The 23,729-nt window shown below is 43.5% G+C and overlaps 1 protein-coding gene across 3 annotated transcripts; it reads right to left on the bottom strand.

Moving 5' to 3' along the window:
- Positions 1-108: 108 nt before the first annotated feature.
- zfr (zinc finger RNA binding protein) lies at positions 109-22,762 on the bottom strand. Of its 3 annotated transcripts, none has more exons than XM_039804415.1 (20): positions 22,631-22,762; positions 22,406-22,487; positions 19,306-19,600; positions 18,249-18,387; positions 17,249-17,461; positions 16,060-16,298; positions 15,632-15,838; positions 14,310-14,628; positions 12,608-12,789; positions 12,388-12,507; positions 11,500-11,645; positions 10,616-10,781; positions 10,256-10,464; positions 8,445-8,595; positions 7,657-7,798; positions 5,511-5,608; positions 4,573-4,668; positions 1,827-1,938; positions 1,342-1,439; positions 109-616 (listed from the first exon to the last, which is right to left on the bottom strand). In XM_039804415.1, the coding sequence occupies exons 1-20, from the start codon at positions 22,665-22,667 to the stop codon at positions 434-436; spliced, it is 3,234 nt and encodes a 1,077-aa protein (XP_039660349.1). In that variant the 5' UTR covers positions 22,668-22,762; the 3' UTR covers positions 109-433. The 3 variants fall into 3 exon arrangements, with proteins under 3 accessions (XP_039660349.1, XP_039660350.1, XP_039660351.1); XM_039804416.1 differs by having other exon boundaries at positions 19,321-19,600; XM_039804417.1 differs by lacking the exons at positions 109-616; positions 1,342-1,439; positions 1,827-1,938; positions 5,511-5,608.
- Between the last annotated feature and the right edge of the window lie 967 nt (positions 22,763-23,729).

Raw genomic sequence — 23,729 nt, 5'->3', positions numbered from 1 at the left:
TGCATCTTTTCTCTTTAGTGTAGCTGAGCAGTGAGACATAACAAGACCACAGCATCAAACATCACTTGCATTATGCGGTTATTCATATTAAAAAAGAAAAACTTGAAATTTAGTTGGCCAAATGAAAGCTTTACAATAACACAACACAGTCCACCTCTGAATGCAGCTATACAGATATGATGTCATGTTTGTGATCCTATGATCTCCTAAGGAGTCACTGGCATCAACACATCAGGTAAAAACAGCGTGATCTAGCACAGAGAGGACTTTAAGAACTCTACAACTAAAACCGTACACAGACTGGCTTTGGGTTTGTGTGATAGAGAGCAGAGTGAGGCTGTGGTTACAAAGGAAAGAGACCGGCAACACTGAGAGGACAGCGCATACAACACGTGAGTACATCGGTGTATGGAGGTTAGATTGAGAAGCTTGCTTAGAAACTATCATAATCTTTCTTGTCCTTTTTGCCTTCGCCCTCTAAGCTGTCCGTCCCGTCACTGTTGTCACGGCGACGCTTGCGGCTGTTGCGGACGTTGAAGCGAGGGTTCATCTGCGGCAGAGGGTCCATACCCAAAACCTTATGGATCTGACGGAAGGCCAGAAGCCTTAGAGCGAACTGTAGAGACAGGAAGGACATTTCAAAACGAGCCATAAAGGAAAAACCTCTCATATTTACGACATGACTAACAATGAGCTAACAAATACCCAAAAACTCCGTGTGAAGCCTGACATCTGCTGGTGAGGAACATAGTCAGCCTGATTCATTCAACTCTAAACCCTAAAAAGCCTGCTCTGTTGTAGGGATGGGCGATATAAACTATATGCAATATAAACGATACAAAATTGGCCTACGATAAGAGATTTTAATTATATTGCGATAATGCAGGTTGATGATGCAATCTACCCGCGAAATTTAGAGCCACGAGCTGCAACGCGTCATCGGCATCTTGAGTAAACATGGCTGAAAGCAAAACGGAGCTGTGGTCGAGCCGTACCACGGAGCCTTTCACCAGCCTGACCGTTCACTATATAACACACGACTGGAATCTTGGCAGCTGGCGTTTGCAGACGTACTTCCCCACTGAACATAAGGCTGTGTGTGTGTGTGTGTGTGTGTGTGTGTGTGTGTGTGTGTGTGTGTGTGTGTGTGAATGCATTTTAGCAAGGCTGCAATGTATATCGCAATATGGATTTTAGGCCATATCGCCCATCCCTGCTCGGTTGTCTGAATGCCCCCTCAATGTTTCACCTTTCAGATTGTCTTCTAAACAGCGTCCATCCTCCTTTAGAAACGGCTCATTTCTGACAGTACATGAATGTAGAATAATCAAGAGTTTGTACCTGGGCACTGGAGGTTATTTCCTCTCTCTGCTGCTCGCCCATCGTTGTGAGGGTATCCACCAGCTTCTTCTCACAGGGATCTACCAATCCTGGCCCACCTGTTGAAGAAATAAAACCGCAGTAAGGGACGCAGGTTCGGCTCCGTTTCTCTGGCAGCAAGGTCACGGGAAAACTACTGGCCTCATTTTCTATCTGAATCACAGGGCAGATGCACAAATTACTTTTCTTCACTTTTGTTAACATTGTGGGAGCATTTTTTGCTGCATTCATGTGGTGCTAGAATAATTGGAAAAAATGAGATCCCGACTGGGGAAATTCACCCCCCCAAAAAAATTTTATAAAAAAAGACTGTCCCCCTTCTCAGCCGACTCATGTTTGGTCCAAGAAGAAAGAGAAAGCTGCTTCAGTTTGGTCTACAGGACGGGAAAAGAGCCCAGTGAGTAAAACAAGAATCCATGCAGAGGAAAATAAAGAAATCATCTCACCAGGGAGTAAGATCCCAGAGGAAATGCATTCAAAGACGCGTCTCAGGGCATCCCCCGGGCTGAGGGGGGCCGAGGCGCTACTGATGGCCTTCTCTACCAGCAGCTCCATGGCCTGAACACAAAAGGATGGTGAAGACTGCTTAGACGCTGAAACACACAATCTCTGCCTGCATACAACAGACCGTTTGAAAGATGGAATACACATATATTCTATAATATACATAGTCATTGTAACGGGTTAGCAAAGGTTTCTGCTGCAAACCACTCCAAAGCTACGTGCAGACTGCAGGCTAATCCGATTGGTTTCTCAAATCTCACCTTTCGCAGACTGCCTGCACTACTATTGTTATTACCAAGTGCTCGGATCTAGAACTGCAAAGATTAATTGATTAATCGATTAGTTGTCAACTCTTAAATTAATCACCAACTATTTTGATAATCGATTAGTCGGTCTGAGTAATTTTTTTTTTTTTTAAAAGACAAAAAAGTAAAAATTGTTTGATTCCAGCTTGTTAAATGGGAGTATTTTTTAGTTAACTGAATATCATTGAGTTGTGGACAAAAGACATTTGAGGACATCTTGGGCTTTGGGAAACACTGATCTACATTTTTCACCATTTTCTGACATTTTAGAGACCAAACTAAATCAATTTATCGAGAAAATAATCAACAGATTAATCGACTATGAAAATAATCGTTTGTTGCAGCCCTAATCCGATCAGATGTGTGTCCAGACATCACCAACAGCAGAGGTCCTTCATTTAGCCCTGCAATCACACCGAGCGGTTGCTGTTCAAATGGGCTCCGCTACAGAGCCTCAGAGTTTTTAAACTTTATCTGCGTAATATTATCACAGGCGCATAACACTTTGGAATCCAATTTGAGCGGCCGGACTGAGACACATCTGTAGAAATCAGATTGGAATCGCATTTCAAACCAACTCCAAATGTGGTTTGGTTCCAATTTTAAAGCTCCATTGTGTAATTATTTTAGTTGATTTTTAGCAACAAAAAAAATAAAAAATAAAACACCTTTGTTCTTTCACAAATCTCTGCTCATTCATGTGTAATTACTTCCAACCAATCAAAGTATTGTCGTATGCGTAGAATCTGACATTCAGAATACATACGAGCGACTCGCTAGAATGACAGCCGCCATGTTGCGCCTCCATCTTTATAATACATTAGCCAAAGAGGGACATAGCTCCATCTTTATAATACATTAGCCAAAGAGGGACATAGCTCCATCTTTATAATACATTAGCCAAAGAGGGACATACCTCCATCTTTATAATACATTAGCCAAAGAGGGACATACCTCCATCTTTATAATACATTAGCCAAAGAGGGACATACCTCCATCTTTATAATACATTAACCAAAGAGGGACATACCTCCATCTTTAAAATACATTAGCCAAAGAGGGACATACCTCCATCTTTATAATACATTAGCCAAAGAGGGACATACCTCCATCTTTATAATACATTAGCCAAAGAGGGACATACCTCCATCTTTATAATACATTAGCCAAAGAGGGACATACCTCCATCTTTATAATACATTAGCCAAAGAGGGACATACCTCCATCTTTATAATACATTAGCCAAAGAGGGACATACCTCCATCTTTCACACTCAGTGGCACCGTGACGATTGCCAGGGAGGGGGAGAAGATTACTCGCGACTGCCGGCAGATTTGAAAGCCTGTTGAAGACTGAGGATCACGCCTATTCTCTAGGACATGTAACGGAGTCGCCAAGGAGGTTAAAAAGAATTGAAAAAAATAAATAAATAAAATAAAATAAAATAAAATATACGACAACGCGACAGGCAAAGCAACAAGACCAAAGTTAATATTGGAGTTGGCTTTTCCAAGATGGAAAGAGCTCATAAGGAGCAAGGATTTTAAAAATGGACGCCGAAGTTGCCCGCTTTCTTCTCGACAGTTAATTCAGCCCATTTGTGTAAATTCAAAGTGTTATAGTTGCTTGGCTTTAACGACGTCTAGGATACTTTTCCTCGCGTCAATGAGGAATAAGGATCGTCTACCTTGTAACATAAAACGTAATCATGTGTGTCGCGATTTCCCTGGCAGACCGCTCAGACCGTGGGAGGGGTTAGAACGTAATATTCCGTTGGCTGTCATATACAATTTCACCGCTAGATTGGATACATTCTTACACAATGCAGCTTTAAGAAATTGAATTTCTTGTGTTTATTTGCGTTCCAGACTTCCTAAAATTAACCAGAATACAATATGGATATGCCAAAAAAACGAGGTGGGCTGGCAGTCTGAACAAGGCCGTAGTTCTGAAGCTGCGGATAGGTTGCTGATATTGGGTTTTACAGACATGCCTTCACAGCGTTCTAATTTCTGGGAAGGCTCAGACAGTCCGCTCCGTACTTGGTTTAGTTTCTCCCAAACAAATAAAACGAGACCGTCACTGTGATGTATGTTAAGTGTTTAACCAAACTCAGCAGTGTGGCATTGCCCCACCAGGGTCAGTTTGTAGAGAAGTAAATGTACTTCAGTTAAATGAAAAGTGAGTGTATGAACAGGTGGTATCGTACTGTTGCCCTGCTAACAGCCTAACTCAAAAAGTCTCATAGATCAACAACCAAATGTAGGAGCTAACTTGCACGGTTAGAATTTTCACTCAGGCCGTTCCTATCAAACAGTAGATCAAAGAGGGACAGCCCAACGTCACCTAGCACTTAAGAGGCCCGGTTCGACAGCGTACTCACCCATCCGGGGAAGGTGGACCACGTAGGAACTCTCTGACACAGGTCTCGCAGGATTCGGATGATGATCACACAGGACTGAAGTCCATTGGCTCTAGCCTTTTGATGCAATAAAGTTAGGTTTACGGAGTGACAAGAGTGACAAGAGATGGACCAAACAAGTGACTCAGTTCTGTCATAGAGGTCCAAACACTACTGTGCATAATGGAAGCTTGAGTATGGTTTGAGGTGTGTATGAGCCAGAAGAGCTTGCAATCAGCTGCCATTCCCAGTAGTCTTGTACCTCACAGTTAGTAAAGGAGTTCAAAGTTTGCAAGATGCACAAGAAATGAGAACTTGTCATCTTCTAAACCCTGACCCCCCGGTTTATCCAGGTATCTCAAACAGGTACTTAAAGTACAAGAGTCCACCTGAGAGGAGAGTATAGGGACTGACAGAGCACAGGAAATCTGCTTTACTTTGCCTGTGCTTTTGCTCATGTAGCAGAATCACAGGAAACTACTCAGATATTCCTTTTCTCTCAATCCCTATTCTAAATATATATATATATAGAGAATCAAAACGATACAAACGTTGAACATGAAAGCACTTCTTGATGGCACACTTTTGTGCAAGTTATTGTGCAGCCTTATGGAATCACATGGAGCTATAATGCAGTACTTGAATTGAAAAGGGAATACAAGGATGCCAGTTCTTTGCTAGTTATTCGTTTCATACGAGAGCTTCAAATGAACTTTATAATCAATACACACGTCCATTAACCAGATCTTTTTTGTAATATGTGGCATCCTTGAATATTTTTTGTTGTTGCTTCAAATAGTAATAGTTTTCCTCATTACTATAAAATGAAACCAAATGTGTAAAAACAAATAAAAAGGAATAAACAAATAAAGAATGCATCTCATAAGGCTACAATAAGAAAGTAAAATGATGTTCCGAACCTGGAACCACTTAGCGTGGCGCAGAGCAGCCAGAGCGTCAAGGCATTTTTGCCTGTCCAAGACGTCCGCTGGGTCTTTCACCATACCCGAGGTTACATCTAAAAATGGATTTGAAGTGTCAAAACGGTGATGAGGAATGGGTGTTTGACCAGGTCAGCGAGGCTGGCAAAGAACAAACACATTGCCACACATACCAATGTCTGTTTCCATGACAACCTACAAATCGGTTGCTTATTTTGTAATAATTGTAACAAAATCTGACTACGCAGACCAACACATTGTCAAAGTAAGTGGACAGATAGAGCCGTTCAGTCATTATATGCTGTAAAAAAGGGGTTTGGAATTTACGGACTCAACACTGATGCGTTTGGAAAGCACCAATAACTAAATCACTTGGGTCTAGGCTCATAAAAAGGTTTTGAAGCCAATATCGTTTTCATCAGGTGATTGGGTTGGAAAGCCTTCCTCCGTGGGAAGGTTCTATTGGAGTAGATTTGCTTTGCTCACGCACTGGGACAGAGGAGAGACTCCGTGGCTAATGACTGTTAGAATGAACTCCGTGTAGAGATAAAGAAAGGGCAAATGGCTGCTAATAGGGACTGACCTGATAAAAAAGAGGCATGGCAATAGTAGGTGTGGCAACGTTTTTGGGATGTGAGAAAACCTTGGTCAAAAATCCTTCCGAAGCTGTTGGGCTCTACTAAACCTCTGATGGGAGACAGTGTGCTAGGAAATTTGTAGTTTCTTTGTGCTGGACTTGGAAATATTACTACAAATATAAAAAAGGAGGAAGCAATGGGTGCTGAAGAAGAGAAAAAAAACATGAACTACCAGCAAACAAAAGGGTTAGGATATCACTGCATGCATACCTAACATCAGTAGGTTGGAATAAGACCCCAACAATCACTGTATACAAAAGGCTGCACTCCGGTCCAAACAAAGATTCCTGTCATAGCCTTCTGTACCTCAACGTCTAACAATACTCCCCTAAGAATCATTTGGAACAATTGGATTTCAAAACTATATGGTTCATCTTTATCTTTCCATTGTCAATTAATTCAAAAGAGAAAACTGGTCCATCTTCAAATTATTTGTCCTAATCTTTCCATTGCCAGCAAAGTCAAAACGACAAAAACTTGCCAAAGGCTTTCATTTTTGAGTCCTATGTGTGTGTGAAGATCAACTCAGGGGAGCACTTCAGAACAGGGGACCTCAGCATGGTGAACTGTTGTTGGCCAGTACACAAAAGGAAGATTTGTTTCCTGTGGGAAAGTAACATCCAATTTCCTCTGCCAAATCTTGATTTGGGAAAGGGTTGCAAAATCCAAAACATCTTTGCACAATTAATTCCAAATTAAAAGTCGAGTTGTCTATTTGGTCATCGTCTGCAGGAATTGTCTTTTTTTTGGTCTCCTCATCTCAAAAGGAAATTTGGAGAAAAGATACTGTAATGCATGTCTCCCATTGATTATAGCTTACAATGAAATCGAAACAGAATCCCCTGGAACACAGGAAACAAAACAGAATCTCACCTGGGATTAACTAGACTTAACACAATGCAAACACTGGTCATGCTTTGTTTGAAGGATAAAGATAGCATTTGAGAGGTAAGAGCAAAAAGCCTAAGAGCAATACTGCTGGCACTTGCCTCTTTCAATCTTGTTTTCATTTTATACTAGAAGTGATCTGCCCCACATACAGAGAAAACTATGTTGGGGGTCTCTCATTGGCTCCCACCTTAGGCCAGTAAAAGCAGATTATCTAATTCTAATGTTTCATTGAAAAGAAATTAATTCTCATGGTTTCAGTTGTTTAAACAAAAGGTGGTATTAAAACTGAAATGTGTGCAGGCCATTGACTGTGCACAGCAACCCCTGAAGAAAAGAGATCACATCTAAAAGTTATATCTGATGAGCTTGCTTCCTTGGTTGCCCTGTCATTCATTTCGGAAAATTCAAATGAATCCTACATAAAAAGAGCAAGTTGCCAGGATGATCGGATTTAAAGCCCAACAAAACATGTTTTGTGGAGTGCCAGCAGGACAGCGCTCTTCAGGATGTCAAACATATTGAACCTGATTTCATAGACAGATAGCAGAAAGACAAAAAAGGAGGTGCAATGGGAAAGGCTGTGATGGTTGCCCAACCTCCATCCCGGCCATTTTCCTCCCTGATGACCGGTGAAGTCAGTGTGATCGTCACTTCCATCTTTGGCTCGGCACAGGAAGTCAGAATGATCGCCGCTTCCTGGATAGATCCACTGACCTCATATTTTTCTGGTGTTACAATCTGGAAGAAAACGGTGCAGATGCAAATGCACTAACATTATTTCAAAGTCCATTGTACATCCAACTAGTCGACAGTTATTTCCCAGATAGGGGGCATACCTAGAATAGGTCATCTATCCTACTCAGTGGCCACTTTCATAGCTACAGTTGTTAGTAGCTGTGGACTGCAAAGGCTTTGTTACGTCAAATTCAATTACTGTTGGAACAAAATGGGCGTGATGTGACGTTTATACAACTGGGTAATGTGGTGGGGACGCAAATAAGTTATCTTATAAAAAGGTAATCTAGGTTTCTCGTTTTTATATGAGAAAGCAGTGACTGCGTGTATGAAGCAATGTAATACTGGAGTCTCTCAAAGTTCCTGAATCTTTGTTTCTTACCAATGCTCATCCCTCTTTAAAACAAAACACTATTCACCATACTAGGACTGTAGTCTCACCACATTTTTTCGGGTGAAATCAGATTTGGCTACAAAGATTCAACTTTTCGTTCCTGGATTTTCTGATAACCAACTTGTACGCAGCCAAATGGGTGGCTTTAATACCGACAGATCAGGGTAACAAATGACTAGGAAAGCGCGAGGAAGGTACCTATTAAAGTGGCCACTGCAGAAAGGGATTGTGGTGTGATATTTGTAAAGATAGTACTGTTAGTTGTTTGGGGAGGTGCTCCACGATGCGGCTAAGGAGGCTCTTGGTGGGCTTCTCCGAGCAGAGCAGGACCAGGTTGACGTTCTTGTCCCCGCGGAGCAGCAAGCCTTTGGCCAGGACGCCAACCCGCATCACGCCCTTCAGGGCTCTGCACACGCACACAAGCAACAGTTACAATGGACTCATTCTTAGAAGAGAAAGATCCAAATACAGAATTGAAAAAAAAAAAAAAAGAAAAAAAGGGGGGGGGGGGAAAGGTGAAACAGGGCTGAGCGCTCTCACTTCTGCGGTTAGCTACTCTTATCGAAATTATTGTATGATCCAGTCTACATAATGCAACATGGAGGTCAAATATGAATGAAAAATATACTGTAGGAAAACAATATTAAAATGGTCTGGCCACGTGTATCTCAAAATGCGGTTTGGATTATTGCTTAAAAAGTGGACAGCTGTGCTCCAAATTATCTTATGTATAAACCTTCAGAAAAGCTGACCAGAGGGAAGACCGAGACGACAGATGGTCTAGAACCATCAGTGTCCCAAATTAACTTTGACTCAGCGGCCAAGTTGGCGGGCAGATGAAAAAATAAAAAATAAAAATAAAAATCCACCGGCCAAGCATATTCTTTACCAGCCAAAATATTAAGGCTAATAATATAAAATTGCAGTTTTTTTACATAACAAAACTTTATGAATGGGGTTCCAAGTCCTGCTGGTAGGGATGTTAATGACTAACAGTTTAACCATGAACAGACAATAGGATTTTTGACTGATTAGGCTAATATCAGTTAAACCAATATTAATAAATAAATATAAAGTGTTAAAAAACGTCTTTTGGTTGATAAAAATGTAGATCGGCCATACAATCTATTTCTTAACTGCTAATTAACTTCCTAGTCCTAACTGTGAACCAGAAAGTTGCGGGTTTTTTTTCCCCTGCTTGTGGAGAGCTGCGTGACACATTAATCTATACTGATGAGGACTGGCGAGGTAAATCGGCGGTCCGAGAGTAAACCAGGCAGACACACAGCTGACAACCTGCAGGTGAAAGCGGTGGAGACGGGCTCAGACGTACACGCCGCGAGCCGCTGTGTACCCGAAAGCCGTTTCAGGAAAGCGGCTGCATGTGTCCGACAATGCACAAAACATCAACACAAGCCTGTACAAGCCTACAGCTGTCTGCGGACACAGAGTGAGGAGAAGGTTTCCTGCTTGTCATTCAACGGTTAATGATAGATTCAAATTTTACTTCATTGTGCTTTCTTTTGGAAGGCTGGTTGCCAAAAATCACCACTTACTAGCCAATGAATTAGCCTAAGCCCTCTGAGATTTACTCGCCGGAAACTGAAAATGTACCCGCATTTGGAAACTGGGGAGCGTTTGTTAGTTAATTAATTAATTAATTAATTAATTAATTAATTAATTTCAGACCCTGATAACCATGGGGATTCTGCTGCAGATGCACCACAAATACCTGCTGCTAACAGAAGTTAGAACAGAATTGGCTGTTAAATCTAACACACCATATCTTACAGGCATGGAAAGTTGGATTTTGAATTAATGCTGAATGCAAACTCCACATAACTGAACATGTTTTTACAGTTCTGGGGGCAATGGGTTGGTTCTGGTACTGAGCTCTGCAGGCACGAGGCAGGGACGGCTTTGCAAAACTGGACCTTATTCTGATATTCTTATTACCCCGGCACAAGAGCTCGTGTTTGCACCTCGGGTTTGAGGTTTGTCAGCAGGATTATGTAAAAACTACTACGTTATTGCATTGAGTAGACAATCTAAAATGTAAATCCCACCTGTCTTTAGAGGGCTCTTTCTCCTCTTTGTCCTCTTCCTTGGCCTTGTCCTTGTCCTGGTCTGTGATTATGTCCGAGACCAGTTTGAGGGCCCGTTCTGTGATGGACACAATCTTCTGGATGGACTGGAGCTCATCTTCTGAGGGGTAGATGGCTGCATGCTTGGTCATGACGTAGCGGTCATCTGAAGAATCGGGCCGACGCGGGGGCTGAGAGACACAAAAAAGGTTCCAAACGGGTTCAAAACCGAAAGACAACCAGGTAGTGAAGTCATCGTTTGGAGTGTCACCAGGGGTCTCAAGTGAAATGTGCAGTGTCACCATCTCGCAATATACTGAGACAAAAATCATAAAGCCTCACCACAGGACCCTGAGGCTGCAGGCCAGGCATGCCAGGCCGGACTCCAAGGAGACCCGGAGGGCCAGGAGGGCCCTGTGGATACCCTCCGTCTGGCATACGCCGTCGGTCATCCCAGTGGTGCTGCTCCTCCTCCATACGTCTCCAATACATGTCTTCTTCATAACGCCTGGAAATATTAAACCACAGCTCATCTCTATCACAGTTTAAAACGCTTTGTGAAAAAAAAAGGTGTACAGATGGCTGACGCTAACAAGGAAACCACATCAAGTGTCTCACCAAGTTGTTTCCAAAAGCTAGCCTCTCAGTCATCTAGGTCATGGGATCTCTTCTATTGCTAAGTCAAAGGTAACTGGACTTGGAACGTAACGTGGGACTCCCCACCAGTAATACAGAGCTAGGAAGTCTTTTGGATGCCAGACGAAATATCTTCAAGAATCTAAAGCAAGTCGAGTTGCCTTTTGCATTAACACTTGGTGTTTTGTTGGTGAATTTTATTTTTATGATTATTTTTTGGGCATTTTAGTGCTTTATTTGATAGGAAAGCTTAGGCATGACAGGGGAAATGACATGCAGCAAAGGGCCGCAGGTCAGAGTTGAACCTGTGGCCGCTGCGACGAAGGACAGCCTCTGTACATGGGGCGCATGCTCTACCAGGTGAGCTAACCAGGTGCCCCGATGGTGGTGGAGAATTCAATCAATCATTGGTAAACTGTTCAGGGATGCCTCGTGCCTTCTATGGACCCATCTGCAGTCATTAACCAGCATTTCTGCCACCCATCTGTACATAAAGACTGCCCAGAGGTTGCTCTTAATCCTAGAAACGGACATTGATATATATACTGTACGTCTCCTCAACAACTATTAAGAAACGACCATAACCATACCGCATCTCCATTCTCCAGCGCTCCTCCTCCTCTCTTCTTCTCCAGTACTCCTCTTTCTGCATCTGCTTTCTCATCTTCTCTTCCTGAATCTTTCTGGCTCGGATGCTGGGCTTGACCTCCACCTGCAGATCCGGGTTCACCTTTTTCTACAAAAAAAAAAAAAAAAAGTAAAAAGCTTTTTCATGGGTGTAATACAGAAAGAAGAAGAAAACTCCATTCTGATGTACAGTGGAATTGCTGCCAGATCTCAAGGTTAATCATTAAGAAAAGGAAAAGTGATGGTCGAAACATATTGCAGGCATAATATATGCATCAAGCATCCCAGTCATCCCTAGGGCTGGGTATCGTTGAGAATCTTTCGATCCGGTGCCAATTTCGATACCTCCGTTTCGATACAGATTCCTAACTATACTTTTTTCGATACCATAGGTTTTAAAATCCATTTCAACATCAACAAAAATACATTAAACACAAAGCTTTTATTTTCCACCTTAATTGTGAATCAAAACAGTTACCAAAATTAAAAGAATTCTGGTAAAACTGCTCACTCAGAGTAACATTAATGAAAGTGCCTTGCACACAGTTTTTACCAAACAAAGATGACATTACAACAGGGTAGAGGTCTTTGACTCAGCACTGTCAGTATGCATACTCTTATCTTCCCTTATCATCAGCAAATATGCCTTTAGATCAGATGTGTATGTGCCTACATACTATTATTTGTTCTACTGGACCAGATGCATCTGAGCACCCCGACAACTTGATAACAGGCAAACAAAAAAAACTTTCCCCAAACACCATACAGACGAGGTTCAGAACCTGCTGCGAGACGCCCGATGAATAAACCAGCGTGTATTAAAATCAAAATGCAATGTCCACATTACAAACCTTGTATTGCAAGCGATGCCTACGACCTTTGAGATGCATTTCCTTTGCGTTTGGATCGTTGAAACTACATTCACACAGCTTGCAATGGAAGCGGATGACTTTGCCTTCATCGTTGCGGACCTAGAAAGAGTTGCACGTGTTACAGTCAACATTTAAATGCATTCCTGCTCCGTAAGTGTAGGCTGGCTCTAACCCAATTAATTGGTCTGTCACAACTCACTTCCTCCACATAGTCATGACCGACAGGCTGGACGTCGCTCTGCAGAGCGGCCAAGGCCGATGTGGACAGAGAATCTGAAACGTCGGTCTTGGGGTCATGAGCAGCTGAAGAGGGCGTTGCAGGCTTAGAGGCCTCCACTTTGGCCTCGTCCATCTTCGCTGTGGTCTGTAATTTATTTCCACCTGCATACAAGAAATTACAATTTTAAATACACCATTTACAGTGCTACTGCTAAATCTTTGTTCAAATAATTCCACACAAAGACAATGTGACAAAGTTGGTAAGGTGGCTCTACGAGGTGGAATTCTCTCTGTGGTTAACATGGTTGACCACAGAGATGATAACCATGATACCCAGCAGATAGTAATAGAGCAGCTAACTCATTTTTAGGATTGTTTAGAAAGGATTTTTTTTCTCCCCTCAACAGAATAATAGTCACACGGCCTGAGAGTGCATCACCTGCAGCTCCCTCTTGGCATTTTTCCATTACATGGTACCTGCTCGACTTGCTTCGACTCTACCTCAATGCACTGTGCGTCCGCTTTCCATTGCAGATTTTAGTAGCGCCTCAGCGTGGCTGGTCGTCATAGCGACTGCCGTGGGCGTAGCTTATATGTTAATGCATTCCCTCCCCCCCCGACTCATTTCCTGGTTCTCCTTCTCCATAAACATGAAATCAAGGAGAGGGTTAACTTCTCCTGCTCCAGATCTCCCACTGTGGTCAGAAAGAACAGGGGAGACACTTTGGTTCTCTCACTAGGACTCTAGAGTCACTACTCACTCTGAAGATAATCACCATCACTCAACGATCTCTCTCTCACTAACACACACACTGGATCTCTCTCTCACTAACACACACACTGGATCTCTCTCTCACTAACACACAGACACTGGATCTCTCTCTCACTAACACAGACACTGGATCTCTCTCTCACTAACACAGACACTGGATCTCTCTCTCACTAACACAGACACTGGATCTCTCTCTCACTAACACAGACACTGGATCTCTCTCTCACTAACACAGACACTGGATCTCTCTCTCACTAACACAGACACTGGTTCTCTCTCTCACTGGATCTCTCTCTCACTAACAGACACTGGATCTCTCTCTCACTAACACACACGCACTCACACGCACGCACGCAAGCCCTTCGACCAAGCAGACCAATGATCCGGGTGACGCTGCGCTTTGGTAGCAGTCATGTTGAATGTAAACAAAAAGCTGCTCGCCGTCACTGCGCTATCGTCGCCGCGTAAAGCCCGCCCCAACGGTTGCGATTGGTGCCTCGATTTTGGAGACATTGGAAACGGGTTTGAATGGGCTCTTCGCCAGACTGACTTGCAGAGCAAATCTCAAATTTGCCAGAAGTTGGTCAGGATTTACCCAGGCTAATTTCAAACAATAAGGTTTATACTTTTGTAAAACTATTTGTTCAAATATTTCAATAATTTCATGAAAACAATCATTTACTTTCTTGCTCCTGCCCCACACACATCCGACCAATAAGTGTTGTGAACGTTCTTGCATGATTTGTAATAAAGTATTTTGGTACGCTTGGATTTTTCCAGGTGTCAAACCAAACCAAGGGGAAACCTCTCCAAGATTACAAATCCATCAACGGAGTCAGACCAAAGCAAACAAACTGCAAGTGTGAAAACGCCCTAAGACGTGCTGCATCCTCAACGGGGGCTTACGTACCAACAAAATTTATCTTGGGGGCGTTGACTTTCTTCCCAGCTGAGGCAGGGGTGGCAGCAGAGAAGCTGTTTGCTAAAGTGTTCTTGGCACCCGCCACACCACTGCTGACTATGCTGACAGGTTTCAGGTAGGGGGGGGTGGAGCTGGTGGCAGCGGAGGAGGAGGAGGAGGAGGCCGCCACACACAGAGAGCTGGTGCTGCTCAGGGGAGCGGTGGTGGTCTTGCTGGGAGCCGCCGTGGTGGAGGCCGATGTCTGAGGGACCATGCTGGGCTCAGTGGAGGGAATGGGCTTACCAAGTTTGGTATGAAGCTTCACAACCTGCAGAAGAGAGTTCAGAGTAGTTTCAGAAGGTCTGAAGGTTAACACACTGGCACACAGTAGACTACCGATTCACAGGCAACACCATTTCATTTATGCAAGACTTCAAAAGGTTTGTTCATTACTTCAGATTTGGTGGCATGTACTAGGTGTTGACCGATTACGGCTGCCATGTTCATCGGAATAGGTTTGTCGGTTTTATCTCATCATTCTCTGTTTGCATGATCTTAAAAAGGTGCTCTAAGCGATGGGACGAGTTTTTTTTCCAAAAACAACTTTCGAACGAAGAAGTGACGTCACCCAACATCGCTTAGAGTACCTTTAAGGAAGGTACACACACCCACACACGTTCTAAAAATGAAAATTGAATATTGATATTATCAGTTTCCCACCTTAAGTCATTGTTGATAATTATTGAGAAATCATTAACATGATCAGTGTCTTCACATAGATGTGTATCATTAATAATCATATATAACTATCATTAATAATCATATATAACTAAAGGGAAACTGAGTACATTTCTTATTTCAGAAGAGTGTATCAAACTGGTAGCCCTTCATATGACTCAATATCCATGAAGTAGCTCTCAATTTCAAAAAGGTTGGTGACCCCTGCTGTAGACATTAGTCTTTAGAGACTAAAGACATGCAAGTTAATTTCGTTGACAACTTTTAGCTGTCAGCAGGTGTGAATGTGAACAGCCGGTTAGGGTTACACATCACTGCACGGGACAAGAAGGTTTAGAAAATGGATGTAGCTTATGGGATTTCATGTTTTGCAATCAAATATATTTTGGTAACACATAGGAATTAATGATTTAGCACCATTAGCATAGAAATAAAAGTTACAACAACTCAGTATCACAATTTTCTCCTAAATCCAAAATTCAAAAAAAGAGAGCTGGAGCTGCGCCAGAGGGCTGTCTCGTCCATTAACACCACCTTCAGCCTGCCTCTGCCTGATTCTGGGGAGATATGGGAAGTCCCACTGATGTTCATACCTTCTGGTGTTTCGCTCCACGGATATGGGCAGCATAGGCGTCGGCCCCAGTGCAGGAGACGTCGCAAAGTTCACAGCGGAGCTGGTTCTGAGCATTGCGGGCCAACACCCCTCCACCGCCGCCGCTGCTGCTACTGCTGCTCTGGGAAACCTTCAGCGCCGCTTCCTTCTTCTTGTGCTTCTGGCCTTCCAGATGCTCCTTGTAAGTCTAAGGCATTCAATGTTTGGAGAAAGACCGAGCCGTGAGTCATGTGCATGGCTCTGTGGAGTCCTTTGGGGTTACACAATACTAGGAGCACACTCAGCAGACGGTACAAACAGGACGCGTTTTATATTGACACACATATCTTACTGCATATGTGCATGTGCTTAATGCTCATTAGCACATATGACAAAAACTGTGTTATTGTGGGCTAAATATAAACTCACCTGTGGGCCGGCACAGCTGATCTTACAGACGTCGCAGTAGTGGATCTGAGGGGGCTTGGGCGGTTGCTTGGGCCGAAGCTGCTTGTTCTGGAAGGGGGGTTTCTTGGTGAAAGTGTTCCCCGTCCATGCTGCTGTTGCTGCTACAGCTGCCACTGCCTGCTTCTGCTGCTGCTGCTGCTGTTGGTAGTAGTTGGAGGCCGCAGAGTAAACTGCGGCCTCATAACCCGAGTACGAGGTTCCTGGAAAAGGAGAAACCAAGGCCGACTTAAAACCTACTCCGTTTCCGTGACAAAGCAAAGCCAAAGTTTATGTGCATTACTTTAACCATGTGCACCTTAGCATGCCAACACTTGATAAAACTAAAAACACCAAGAGCAGCTTAGGCTGATGGGAATGCTAGTTGGTATTTGGTCATAAACCAAAGTATTGGATGAAGATAAATGGTCCGGGAGATCACTGGTTTTTACAATTTATGCTGTGGGAACATAACGGCTGGACCCAATTTCACAGCATCAAATAGTTAAGATAAGTTAATGAGGTAAGATAAGATTATAAGGGAAGACATTTCATTTTGGAACATAATGGAGGATCAACTGACCCACACGGTCATCCCTAAAGCCGCTGCTAGCAGGGCTGGAACAGATTTAATTTCACAATAAATCAAAATTTAGATTGTTACACATCTGGGTTCATACACATTTTGGACAATAGATCTCCATGACATTCTGTAAACTCTGTACTTTGGGTTTAGTGCTAATTAACAAATGTTAGCATGCTAAGGTGCTAAACTAAGAGGTGAATATTATACCTGCTTTAAAGGCGTGGCCAGTATCAAGGACACACACACACACACACAGACAGACCCCCCACACACACACACACACACACACACACACACACACACACACACACAGACCCCCACACCCAGACCCCCACACACCCAGACCCCCACACACCCAGACCCCCACACACCCAGACCCAGACCTAGACCCACACACACAGACCCACAGACACAGACACCTTGTAAAAAAGAAGCAAGGTAGCATGGTCACTTTGAGCATGTTAGCATGCTGATGTTAGCAAGACTACAGTCTTTTTACATCTTAACCGGTGAGGCATTGTGGCTAAAGTGAATAGATTACCAATTTCAATGGCTTTACAATACTCTTTAATCACATTGAAAGCTTACCGGAGTAGGTGACAGCATTGGTGCTGTATGTTGGGCTTTGGGAGTAGGAAGGGACCACAGACGCAGCGGCTGGCTGGACAGTGGAGGTCACTGGGTAGATGGAGAAGGTGGACGAGGCTGGACTGGGAGCAGCTGGCTTTATCACAGTCACCTGTCGAGTCTGCTGGCTCTGGGTGTATGAGGTCACCCCCTGGCTATATCCTGGTTTGGGGGCTGGAAAGAACAAATTCATTTTTGGTATTGTACAGCATAATGTTGAATTAACTTGCTAACTACGTGTATGTCTTGGCACATGGGGAGCATAAGTTCTAAAGTCCACCTGAACCATCCGTTAGCTAGACCATGCCAATCGGGTTAGCCCGTGGATGTACAGCTCATATGGCAAACACATTGGAGGAGCTTTTATTAACCGTGGTTCTATTCAAGCGAATGTTAAGCAAACTTTCCAAATTAGCAAAAAAAATAAGTGAATTAGGCATGTTTTCATCAACTGGTTGGGAGCAAATAAATTGGGCTACAGCATCGTTTGTTCAGAAGTTGGCGCTATAGGCTACACATGGCTGCAATCCTCCAGTAAACAGAGGAGGAGGAGAAGAAAAGGTTGCTAACAGGAAACCAAACAAATACCTTGGCCACATCCAACCCATCTACAAGAGAAAAATGGAGAGGTCTAAAAGAATTTGTTTTAATTGATCTTTCATGTCAGCTAGTATTGGCCATGTGTCATGCTGCACACAGCAAGATGCCAGCAGCAGAAACAGCTGTCAGTTATTCAATGTTATTAAAAAGGGCAATGCTGTGGTTTATCAGTAAAGCATACTACAGACTGGAATCTCTGCTAATGGTGAGAAGCAGGGTAACACCCTGTCTCATATGATTGGGTCCAACTCGGCTCCAAACCAGTGTCATGTGTTAGGGCTCCAACATGTGATTAGTAAGCCATGTCATATGTGCACATGTTGTTTTAAAGGGGGCATAAGTGAATAAAGTGAACATCTACCTGTTTGGTAGTAGGAATCTGCCACGCTGGGTTGTGACTGTGCAGCAGCGACCGCCGCAGTAGCAGTAGGCTGTTGGTAGTACTGCTTAGTGTCATACGCCACAGCAGGAGCTGTGGACCGGACATAGGAGTAGGAGTCCTGCAGAGGAAAACAGTAGAACACAATTACAGGGTTGGCAGTTCAAATCCTGTCTCTCCCCGTCCACATGTCAAAGACAGCGAACCCCAAAGTCACTACTTTTGTTTGTTTGCAGGAAAGTTACTTTTAGTGAGACAAATCAGGAGCATGGACCACAGCTGCAACAACTACCTTACACCGATGCACACCAATTACACAATTCAACATACTGGTAATATATATTCATTAACAATGTATTTAGACCCCTTCACAGTACACTTATTTCACATTTTGGTCACATGTTGCAGCCTTATGCTTAAACCATTGAAATTCATTTCCCCCCTCATCAATCTACACTTTATACCCCATAATGAAAAAGCTGAATCAGAATTTTACGACTTCTTGCAAATTTACAGTATTACAAAGAGAAAAAAAACCAAACAGAAATATCACATTGACATCAGTATTCAGACCCTTGAGCTATGTAAAAGATTTAGCTCAGGTGTTTAGCTTAGAGACAGCATTTATTTTTGAAAGATTTTTTTAGTACCTCAGTTATAACAATATTCTGCGGCTGGTGGGCACCAAAGGGGTTAAATCTCGAGGGTGGGGCTATTCACACACGGCCTCTCAGGACAATCAATTAAAGCTATCATTTAAAACTTTTATATCCAGCCATGATTTTATTTAGAATTCTATAATAAACGAGGGCTGGACCTAAATATTGGAATATTCGTTCGCTGGTTAATAAATATACGAAGACTAAAAGAAAAAGTCAAAAACAGGTCACAGGACTTAGCGGTCATTGAATCTGTGTACACTGTTAAAATGACTCCGCCTACGGCTGGTATAATCACCCTGCCCAGTGAGACTACCAAGAATCAAAATGACAAAAAGATTTAACAACATGAAAGGAAAAAAGAAAAAAACTTTGTGTACCTGGTAGTTTTGTACCTGGTAGTTTTGAGAGGTGACGGGCGGTGGGGGTGGAGGGACCTCCGGCTGGCGCTGAGGGTAGCCGTAGTCCGTGGCCGTGTGGGTTGGCTGGTATCCTCCATAAGCTGCAGCAGTAGCAGCCGCTACTGAGACGGGCGCTGGCCGAGCTACAGCAACCGTGGCTGCAGTGGGAGCGTAGGCCGCCGCCACAGTGTGTGCCGCCACAGGCGCTTGATGAACCGTGTAACTGGCCACTGTGGTGGGGTGTGTGTACGCCACCCCGGCAGTCGGCTGCTGACTGGTAGGGCAACACAAAAAGATACAAAGTCAAAAAGGTTAGCTGGCCAGCCGCAACTTGTTGGCATCACTCATTGTGGCAGTGGTTTTAAAATAACAGTTTAGGGTCCCATTTCACATGCGGTCAGCATCACCTCTACACTAGTTAGAGGTAGAATACATGAGCAGGGCATCTCAGGCTTCCACTCTGCGATACAGAACATTAATGACCAAGGGAGAGACGGTGGATGTGCTCACAGCAGACAGCTGTTGGCGATCGGAGCGGAGGACAAATTAACAGTAAAGTGGTCTTCTGGTAGTAAATGGTTCTGTGTTGTCCCAGGTTAAATATTCTCTATGAATCGGGGCGGTCTGGGATCAGACCCCTGCGCTGGGGTTTGCGCTAAATTGGAGTTGCTACAGTAGCCAGCTGAAGGTCCGGCCGTCCCCCGTCAGCTACCACCGCAAATGGAATCCAATTCTGCGGGAAACACTGAAATACTAATCCCCTCAGGGTGGGAATCTTTGGGAAGCTCACGAGTCGCTTTCAGTTAACATTACAAGACAATCAAATCATTAAATCACAATTTTTGTAGGACAATAAATTGTCGACTAAAATGTGACGATTGTCACAGCCCTAAAAACCCTCCTCCCACACCTTTTCACCACTGAAGTTGGGTGGGCTGCGTCTGACAATTTCTGTCACTTTGCAAAACCGTCAATATGGCATTCACACCCCCAAAACAATCACCAGAGGCAGGTTATAGCTAAGAAATACCAGAACCTCGAGTAGTATAGATCAACGACATTTAATTTTTACGGGAATTTTTCAGGTGCCACCAGCGGTTCCGCCGAAGGGCCCTCATTTTTTCCGCCCGGATGTCAAACACCTTCCTCTTTCTTTGTGTTGCCGTTCTAAACTCCGGTGGATTTAGGACAGGGGTCTCAACAAGTAGCAGGTTTCCAGTAGCTCGCCAATGGGTTGACAAACTGAGACACAAAAGTACCACGATATTCAAAGTGAGGTAGCTGACTTTGTGGGCCATAGAACTGTAAAGTGGTAATGTTTCCTTGGACCCTGATGGGAATATTTTCAGTGATGTAGCCGACTATCTGGGCTAAAAGTAGGGTAAAATAGTCATGAACCTTGACGTCAAGTGAAGATTTTGTCATAAGCTTTGGGTATTGCAATTTCATGCGTGTACAAACGGCTTCATTCAGCATATGTGCGTTATGTAAATAAATGTAAGCGATGTGATACAAGTAGCTCTTGGCCACTTTATTTATTTATTTTTTTTTTTTTATATAAAGTAGCCCTCAGATGAAGAAAGGTTGGAGACCCCTAATTTCTGAGGACCATGGTTAACGGCTCCTCAGATCTAGGCTATTTTGCAGAGGTACTGTGGCTCCGTCCGGAGCTTGGCGCCGCCCAAGAAGATTGTGATTGGTTTAAAGAAATGCCAATAAACCAGAGCACGTTTTTCTCCCATCCAGGAATGCTGTGTGAACTGCGAGACTAAGGGCCGAGTAGATGGGTGTCTGTGGCTCAGGTGGTTAGTGGTTGTCTACCAATCAAAAGGTCAGTCGCCTGTGAGCAGTGAACCCTGATTTTCTCCCGATGCTGCACCAGTAAACGTTTAGCCTCGGCACACCAGTCTGGATCACGGTGTGTGAACGGTCCTGTACTATGTAAAAGCTATGAATGCTGTCATGTCTAAATTTAGATCCACGACTAAAACAAACAAGACAACAGACAGCATATGTGGACAATTTCCACTCCCACAGTTAAAAAGGTCCAATGTGTAGGAATTTAGTTCATACAAATGCAAATGTTAAATTTCAAGCCAATAGGAATACTTGGAATTGACGGTGGTGGTAAATATTCATGAAAAAGGACAAGTTGGTGAACGGGCAACACAGATTTTGATAACGAACAACTAAACGTGTTACACACTGGACGTTTAAATGTAGAAACAACGGTTTGCATTTGGATACATGTGAGAAGATCTGCAGAGAAGAAGTACAGTTTCACAGAATGTGTTCTCCAACAGCACCAAAGCAGCTGTCATTAGCAGGCTGCGGCTATTCATAGCACTCATACCACTAATTAATCACATGTACCTGGAAACCATAATCATGGGGAATAATCGATCATCATCATCCTCCTCCTCCTCCTCCTCCCTATTAAACACAGGCTTGTTTTCCCAGGTTGATAATGGGCTGACACTGGTTCCCAAACTCTTTAACGTCAACGACCCCTAAAGTGACAAATTATAGACCACGGACCCCCATTTGATAAGATTTTGTCCTGGGGTCCCCCAATCTGAAAACCAGTGTTGTGACATACAGTCACACTGTAATAAACACCTCCTTGTTCATTCAAAGACCATTGGGTCTTCGGTCAACCTTTTAACCTACGTGGCTCACCTTTTGCCGCAATGTAGCATAATGTTTATCACGCAACACTGCGTTGGCCAAAGGAATAGCAGTGTGCACAATAATGGATTACTTTGAATAATCTGGCCCGCTGTGTAGTGGCGTCCGATAACCCTAAACTGATATGGACGGATTAGTGAGACTGGGCTCCATCTGTAGAACCTGGGATCTCCGCAGAGGCCATGAGCGCAGCTCCGTGCGTGTGTTTCACGTTTTAACGCAGTGTGAGCAGCCGCAGAGTGAGGGATGGCCACCCCTCCCCTCCCCTCCCCCAGCTCTAACAATGGGAAGCACACAGCCACTTGATCTGCACATCACTCACACTCCGCTAACGTGTAAGTTAATATGTAGCATGTAGTGACCGATAGGTCCGTTATTGGGGCCCCCTTACCTGTACTGGGCGGCAGCGCCGTGGGTGAATCCAAAGTAATTGCCGGTAGCCATTTTGGCATCTTCACCGAGCCGGCTGGGCACTGCGGAGGACAGACAAACACACACGGCTAACAGTTAGCGGTCCAAGGACTACCATTAACATCACTATCTTAATACTGCTTCTAACGTCACTTCAACCGGTCCAGCTGTGAAATCCTAGCCATGTTTTTGTAGCGCTACTCACCATAGGTGAAGGACACCACTGGACATATGGGAATCATTGGCTTTGTGTTTTCTAACGACGGTCGAGCAGTAGATCAGCGTATTTATATGACATGTCGTACCCGGAAATGCCGTCTTGGCGCCTGCGCAGAGGACGGGAGCAATGGTGTTAAGCCGAGTTCTGCACGCCCGCTGAAAACTGCATAACAATCACGGGGGCGCGCACAGTTCCTGTCGCAGCAGCATGCAGCTCTCTGCAAGCAGCATGGAACTCTGCTTTCAGGCCAGGCCAATGTAGAAGATGTTTTCCTTTTTTTGTGGCTTATTGTCCGCTAACTTTATTAAAATCACAATAACATTACGATACAGTACAGGCAGTGTGGGAAAATACAAAACACACACACTATGAAAATGTAAAACGTAAATAGCACAGAAATGAGAAAATAAATTAAATACACATGAAGACAGGTCCCACATGCATATTTTTAAACTTGTATTTTGAGAAAAGCCCAGTCTGCTCTGATTGGTCAGTGTTTCCGGGTCTCTGCATCTCTGCACCGTCATTACAGCCGGGGAATGACTGTAACAGCACTTTCTACCTATATATAGTATAGTTGTGACATAACTGTACAGAAGTGCTGGCCGCTCATTTAAAGGCACACGCAGTTTCTCAATACGGGCTGTGTGCATTCATATAGCATAAAATAGAATAGAATCCAACTTTATTTTCCAGCCAAGGGCGCAAAATACTCTTTGGTCTCACCAAACAGATAAAAGCATCCTGTTACATCAATGCAAACATACACACAACATACAGTACATGCAGTACACAATATGCTTTCTCTGTAGAAAGGTGCAAATTAGTGGTTTATTCATCAACTTTATTGCACTAGGCATAAAGGCTCTCTTATAGATCTCCTTGTTCGGTTTCTCTGTGGATTGAGCACTTTTTTATACTTTCAAGTTTCACAGTATTTATATAGCACATCGACCTGCTTTATATAAGACATGGAAATCTCATTTTTACAATATGGGACCTTTACCAAAATTCAATCAATCATACTTTTGTATAGCACTTTCCATACATATACAATGTAACACACAGTAATAAATAGCTTTAA

This window comes from Perca fluviatilis, chromosome 6 (genome assembly GCF_010015445.1).
Source record: "Perca fluviatilis chromosome 6, GENO_Pfluv_1.0, whole genome shotgun sequence".
Classification (NCBI taxonomy): domain Eukaryota; kingdom Metazoa; phylum Chordata; class Actinopteri; order Perciformes; family Percidae; genus Perca; species Perca fluviatilis.
Note: the sequence above shows the minus strand (reverse complement) of the source record. Positions and strands in the feature narration are given on the sequence as shown.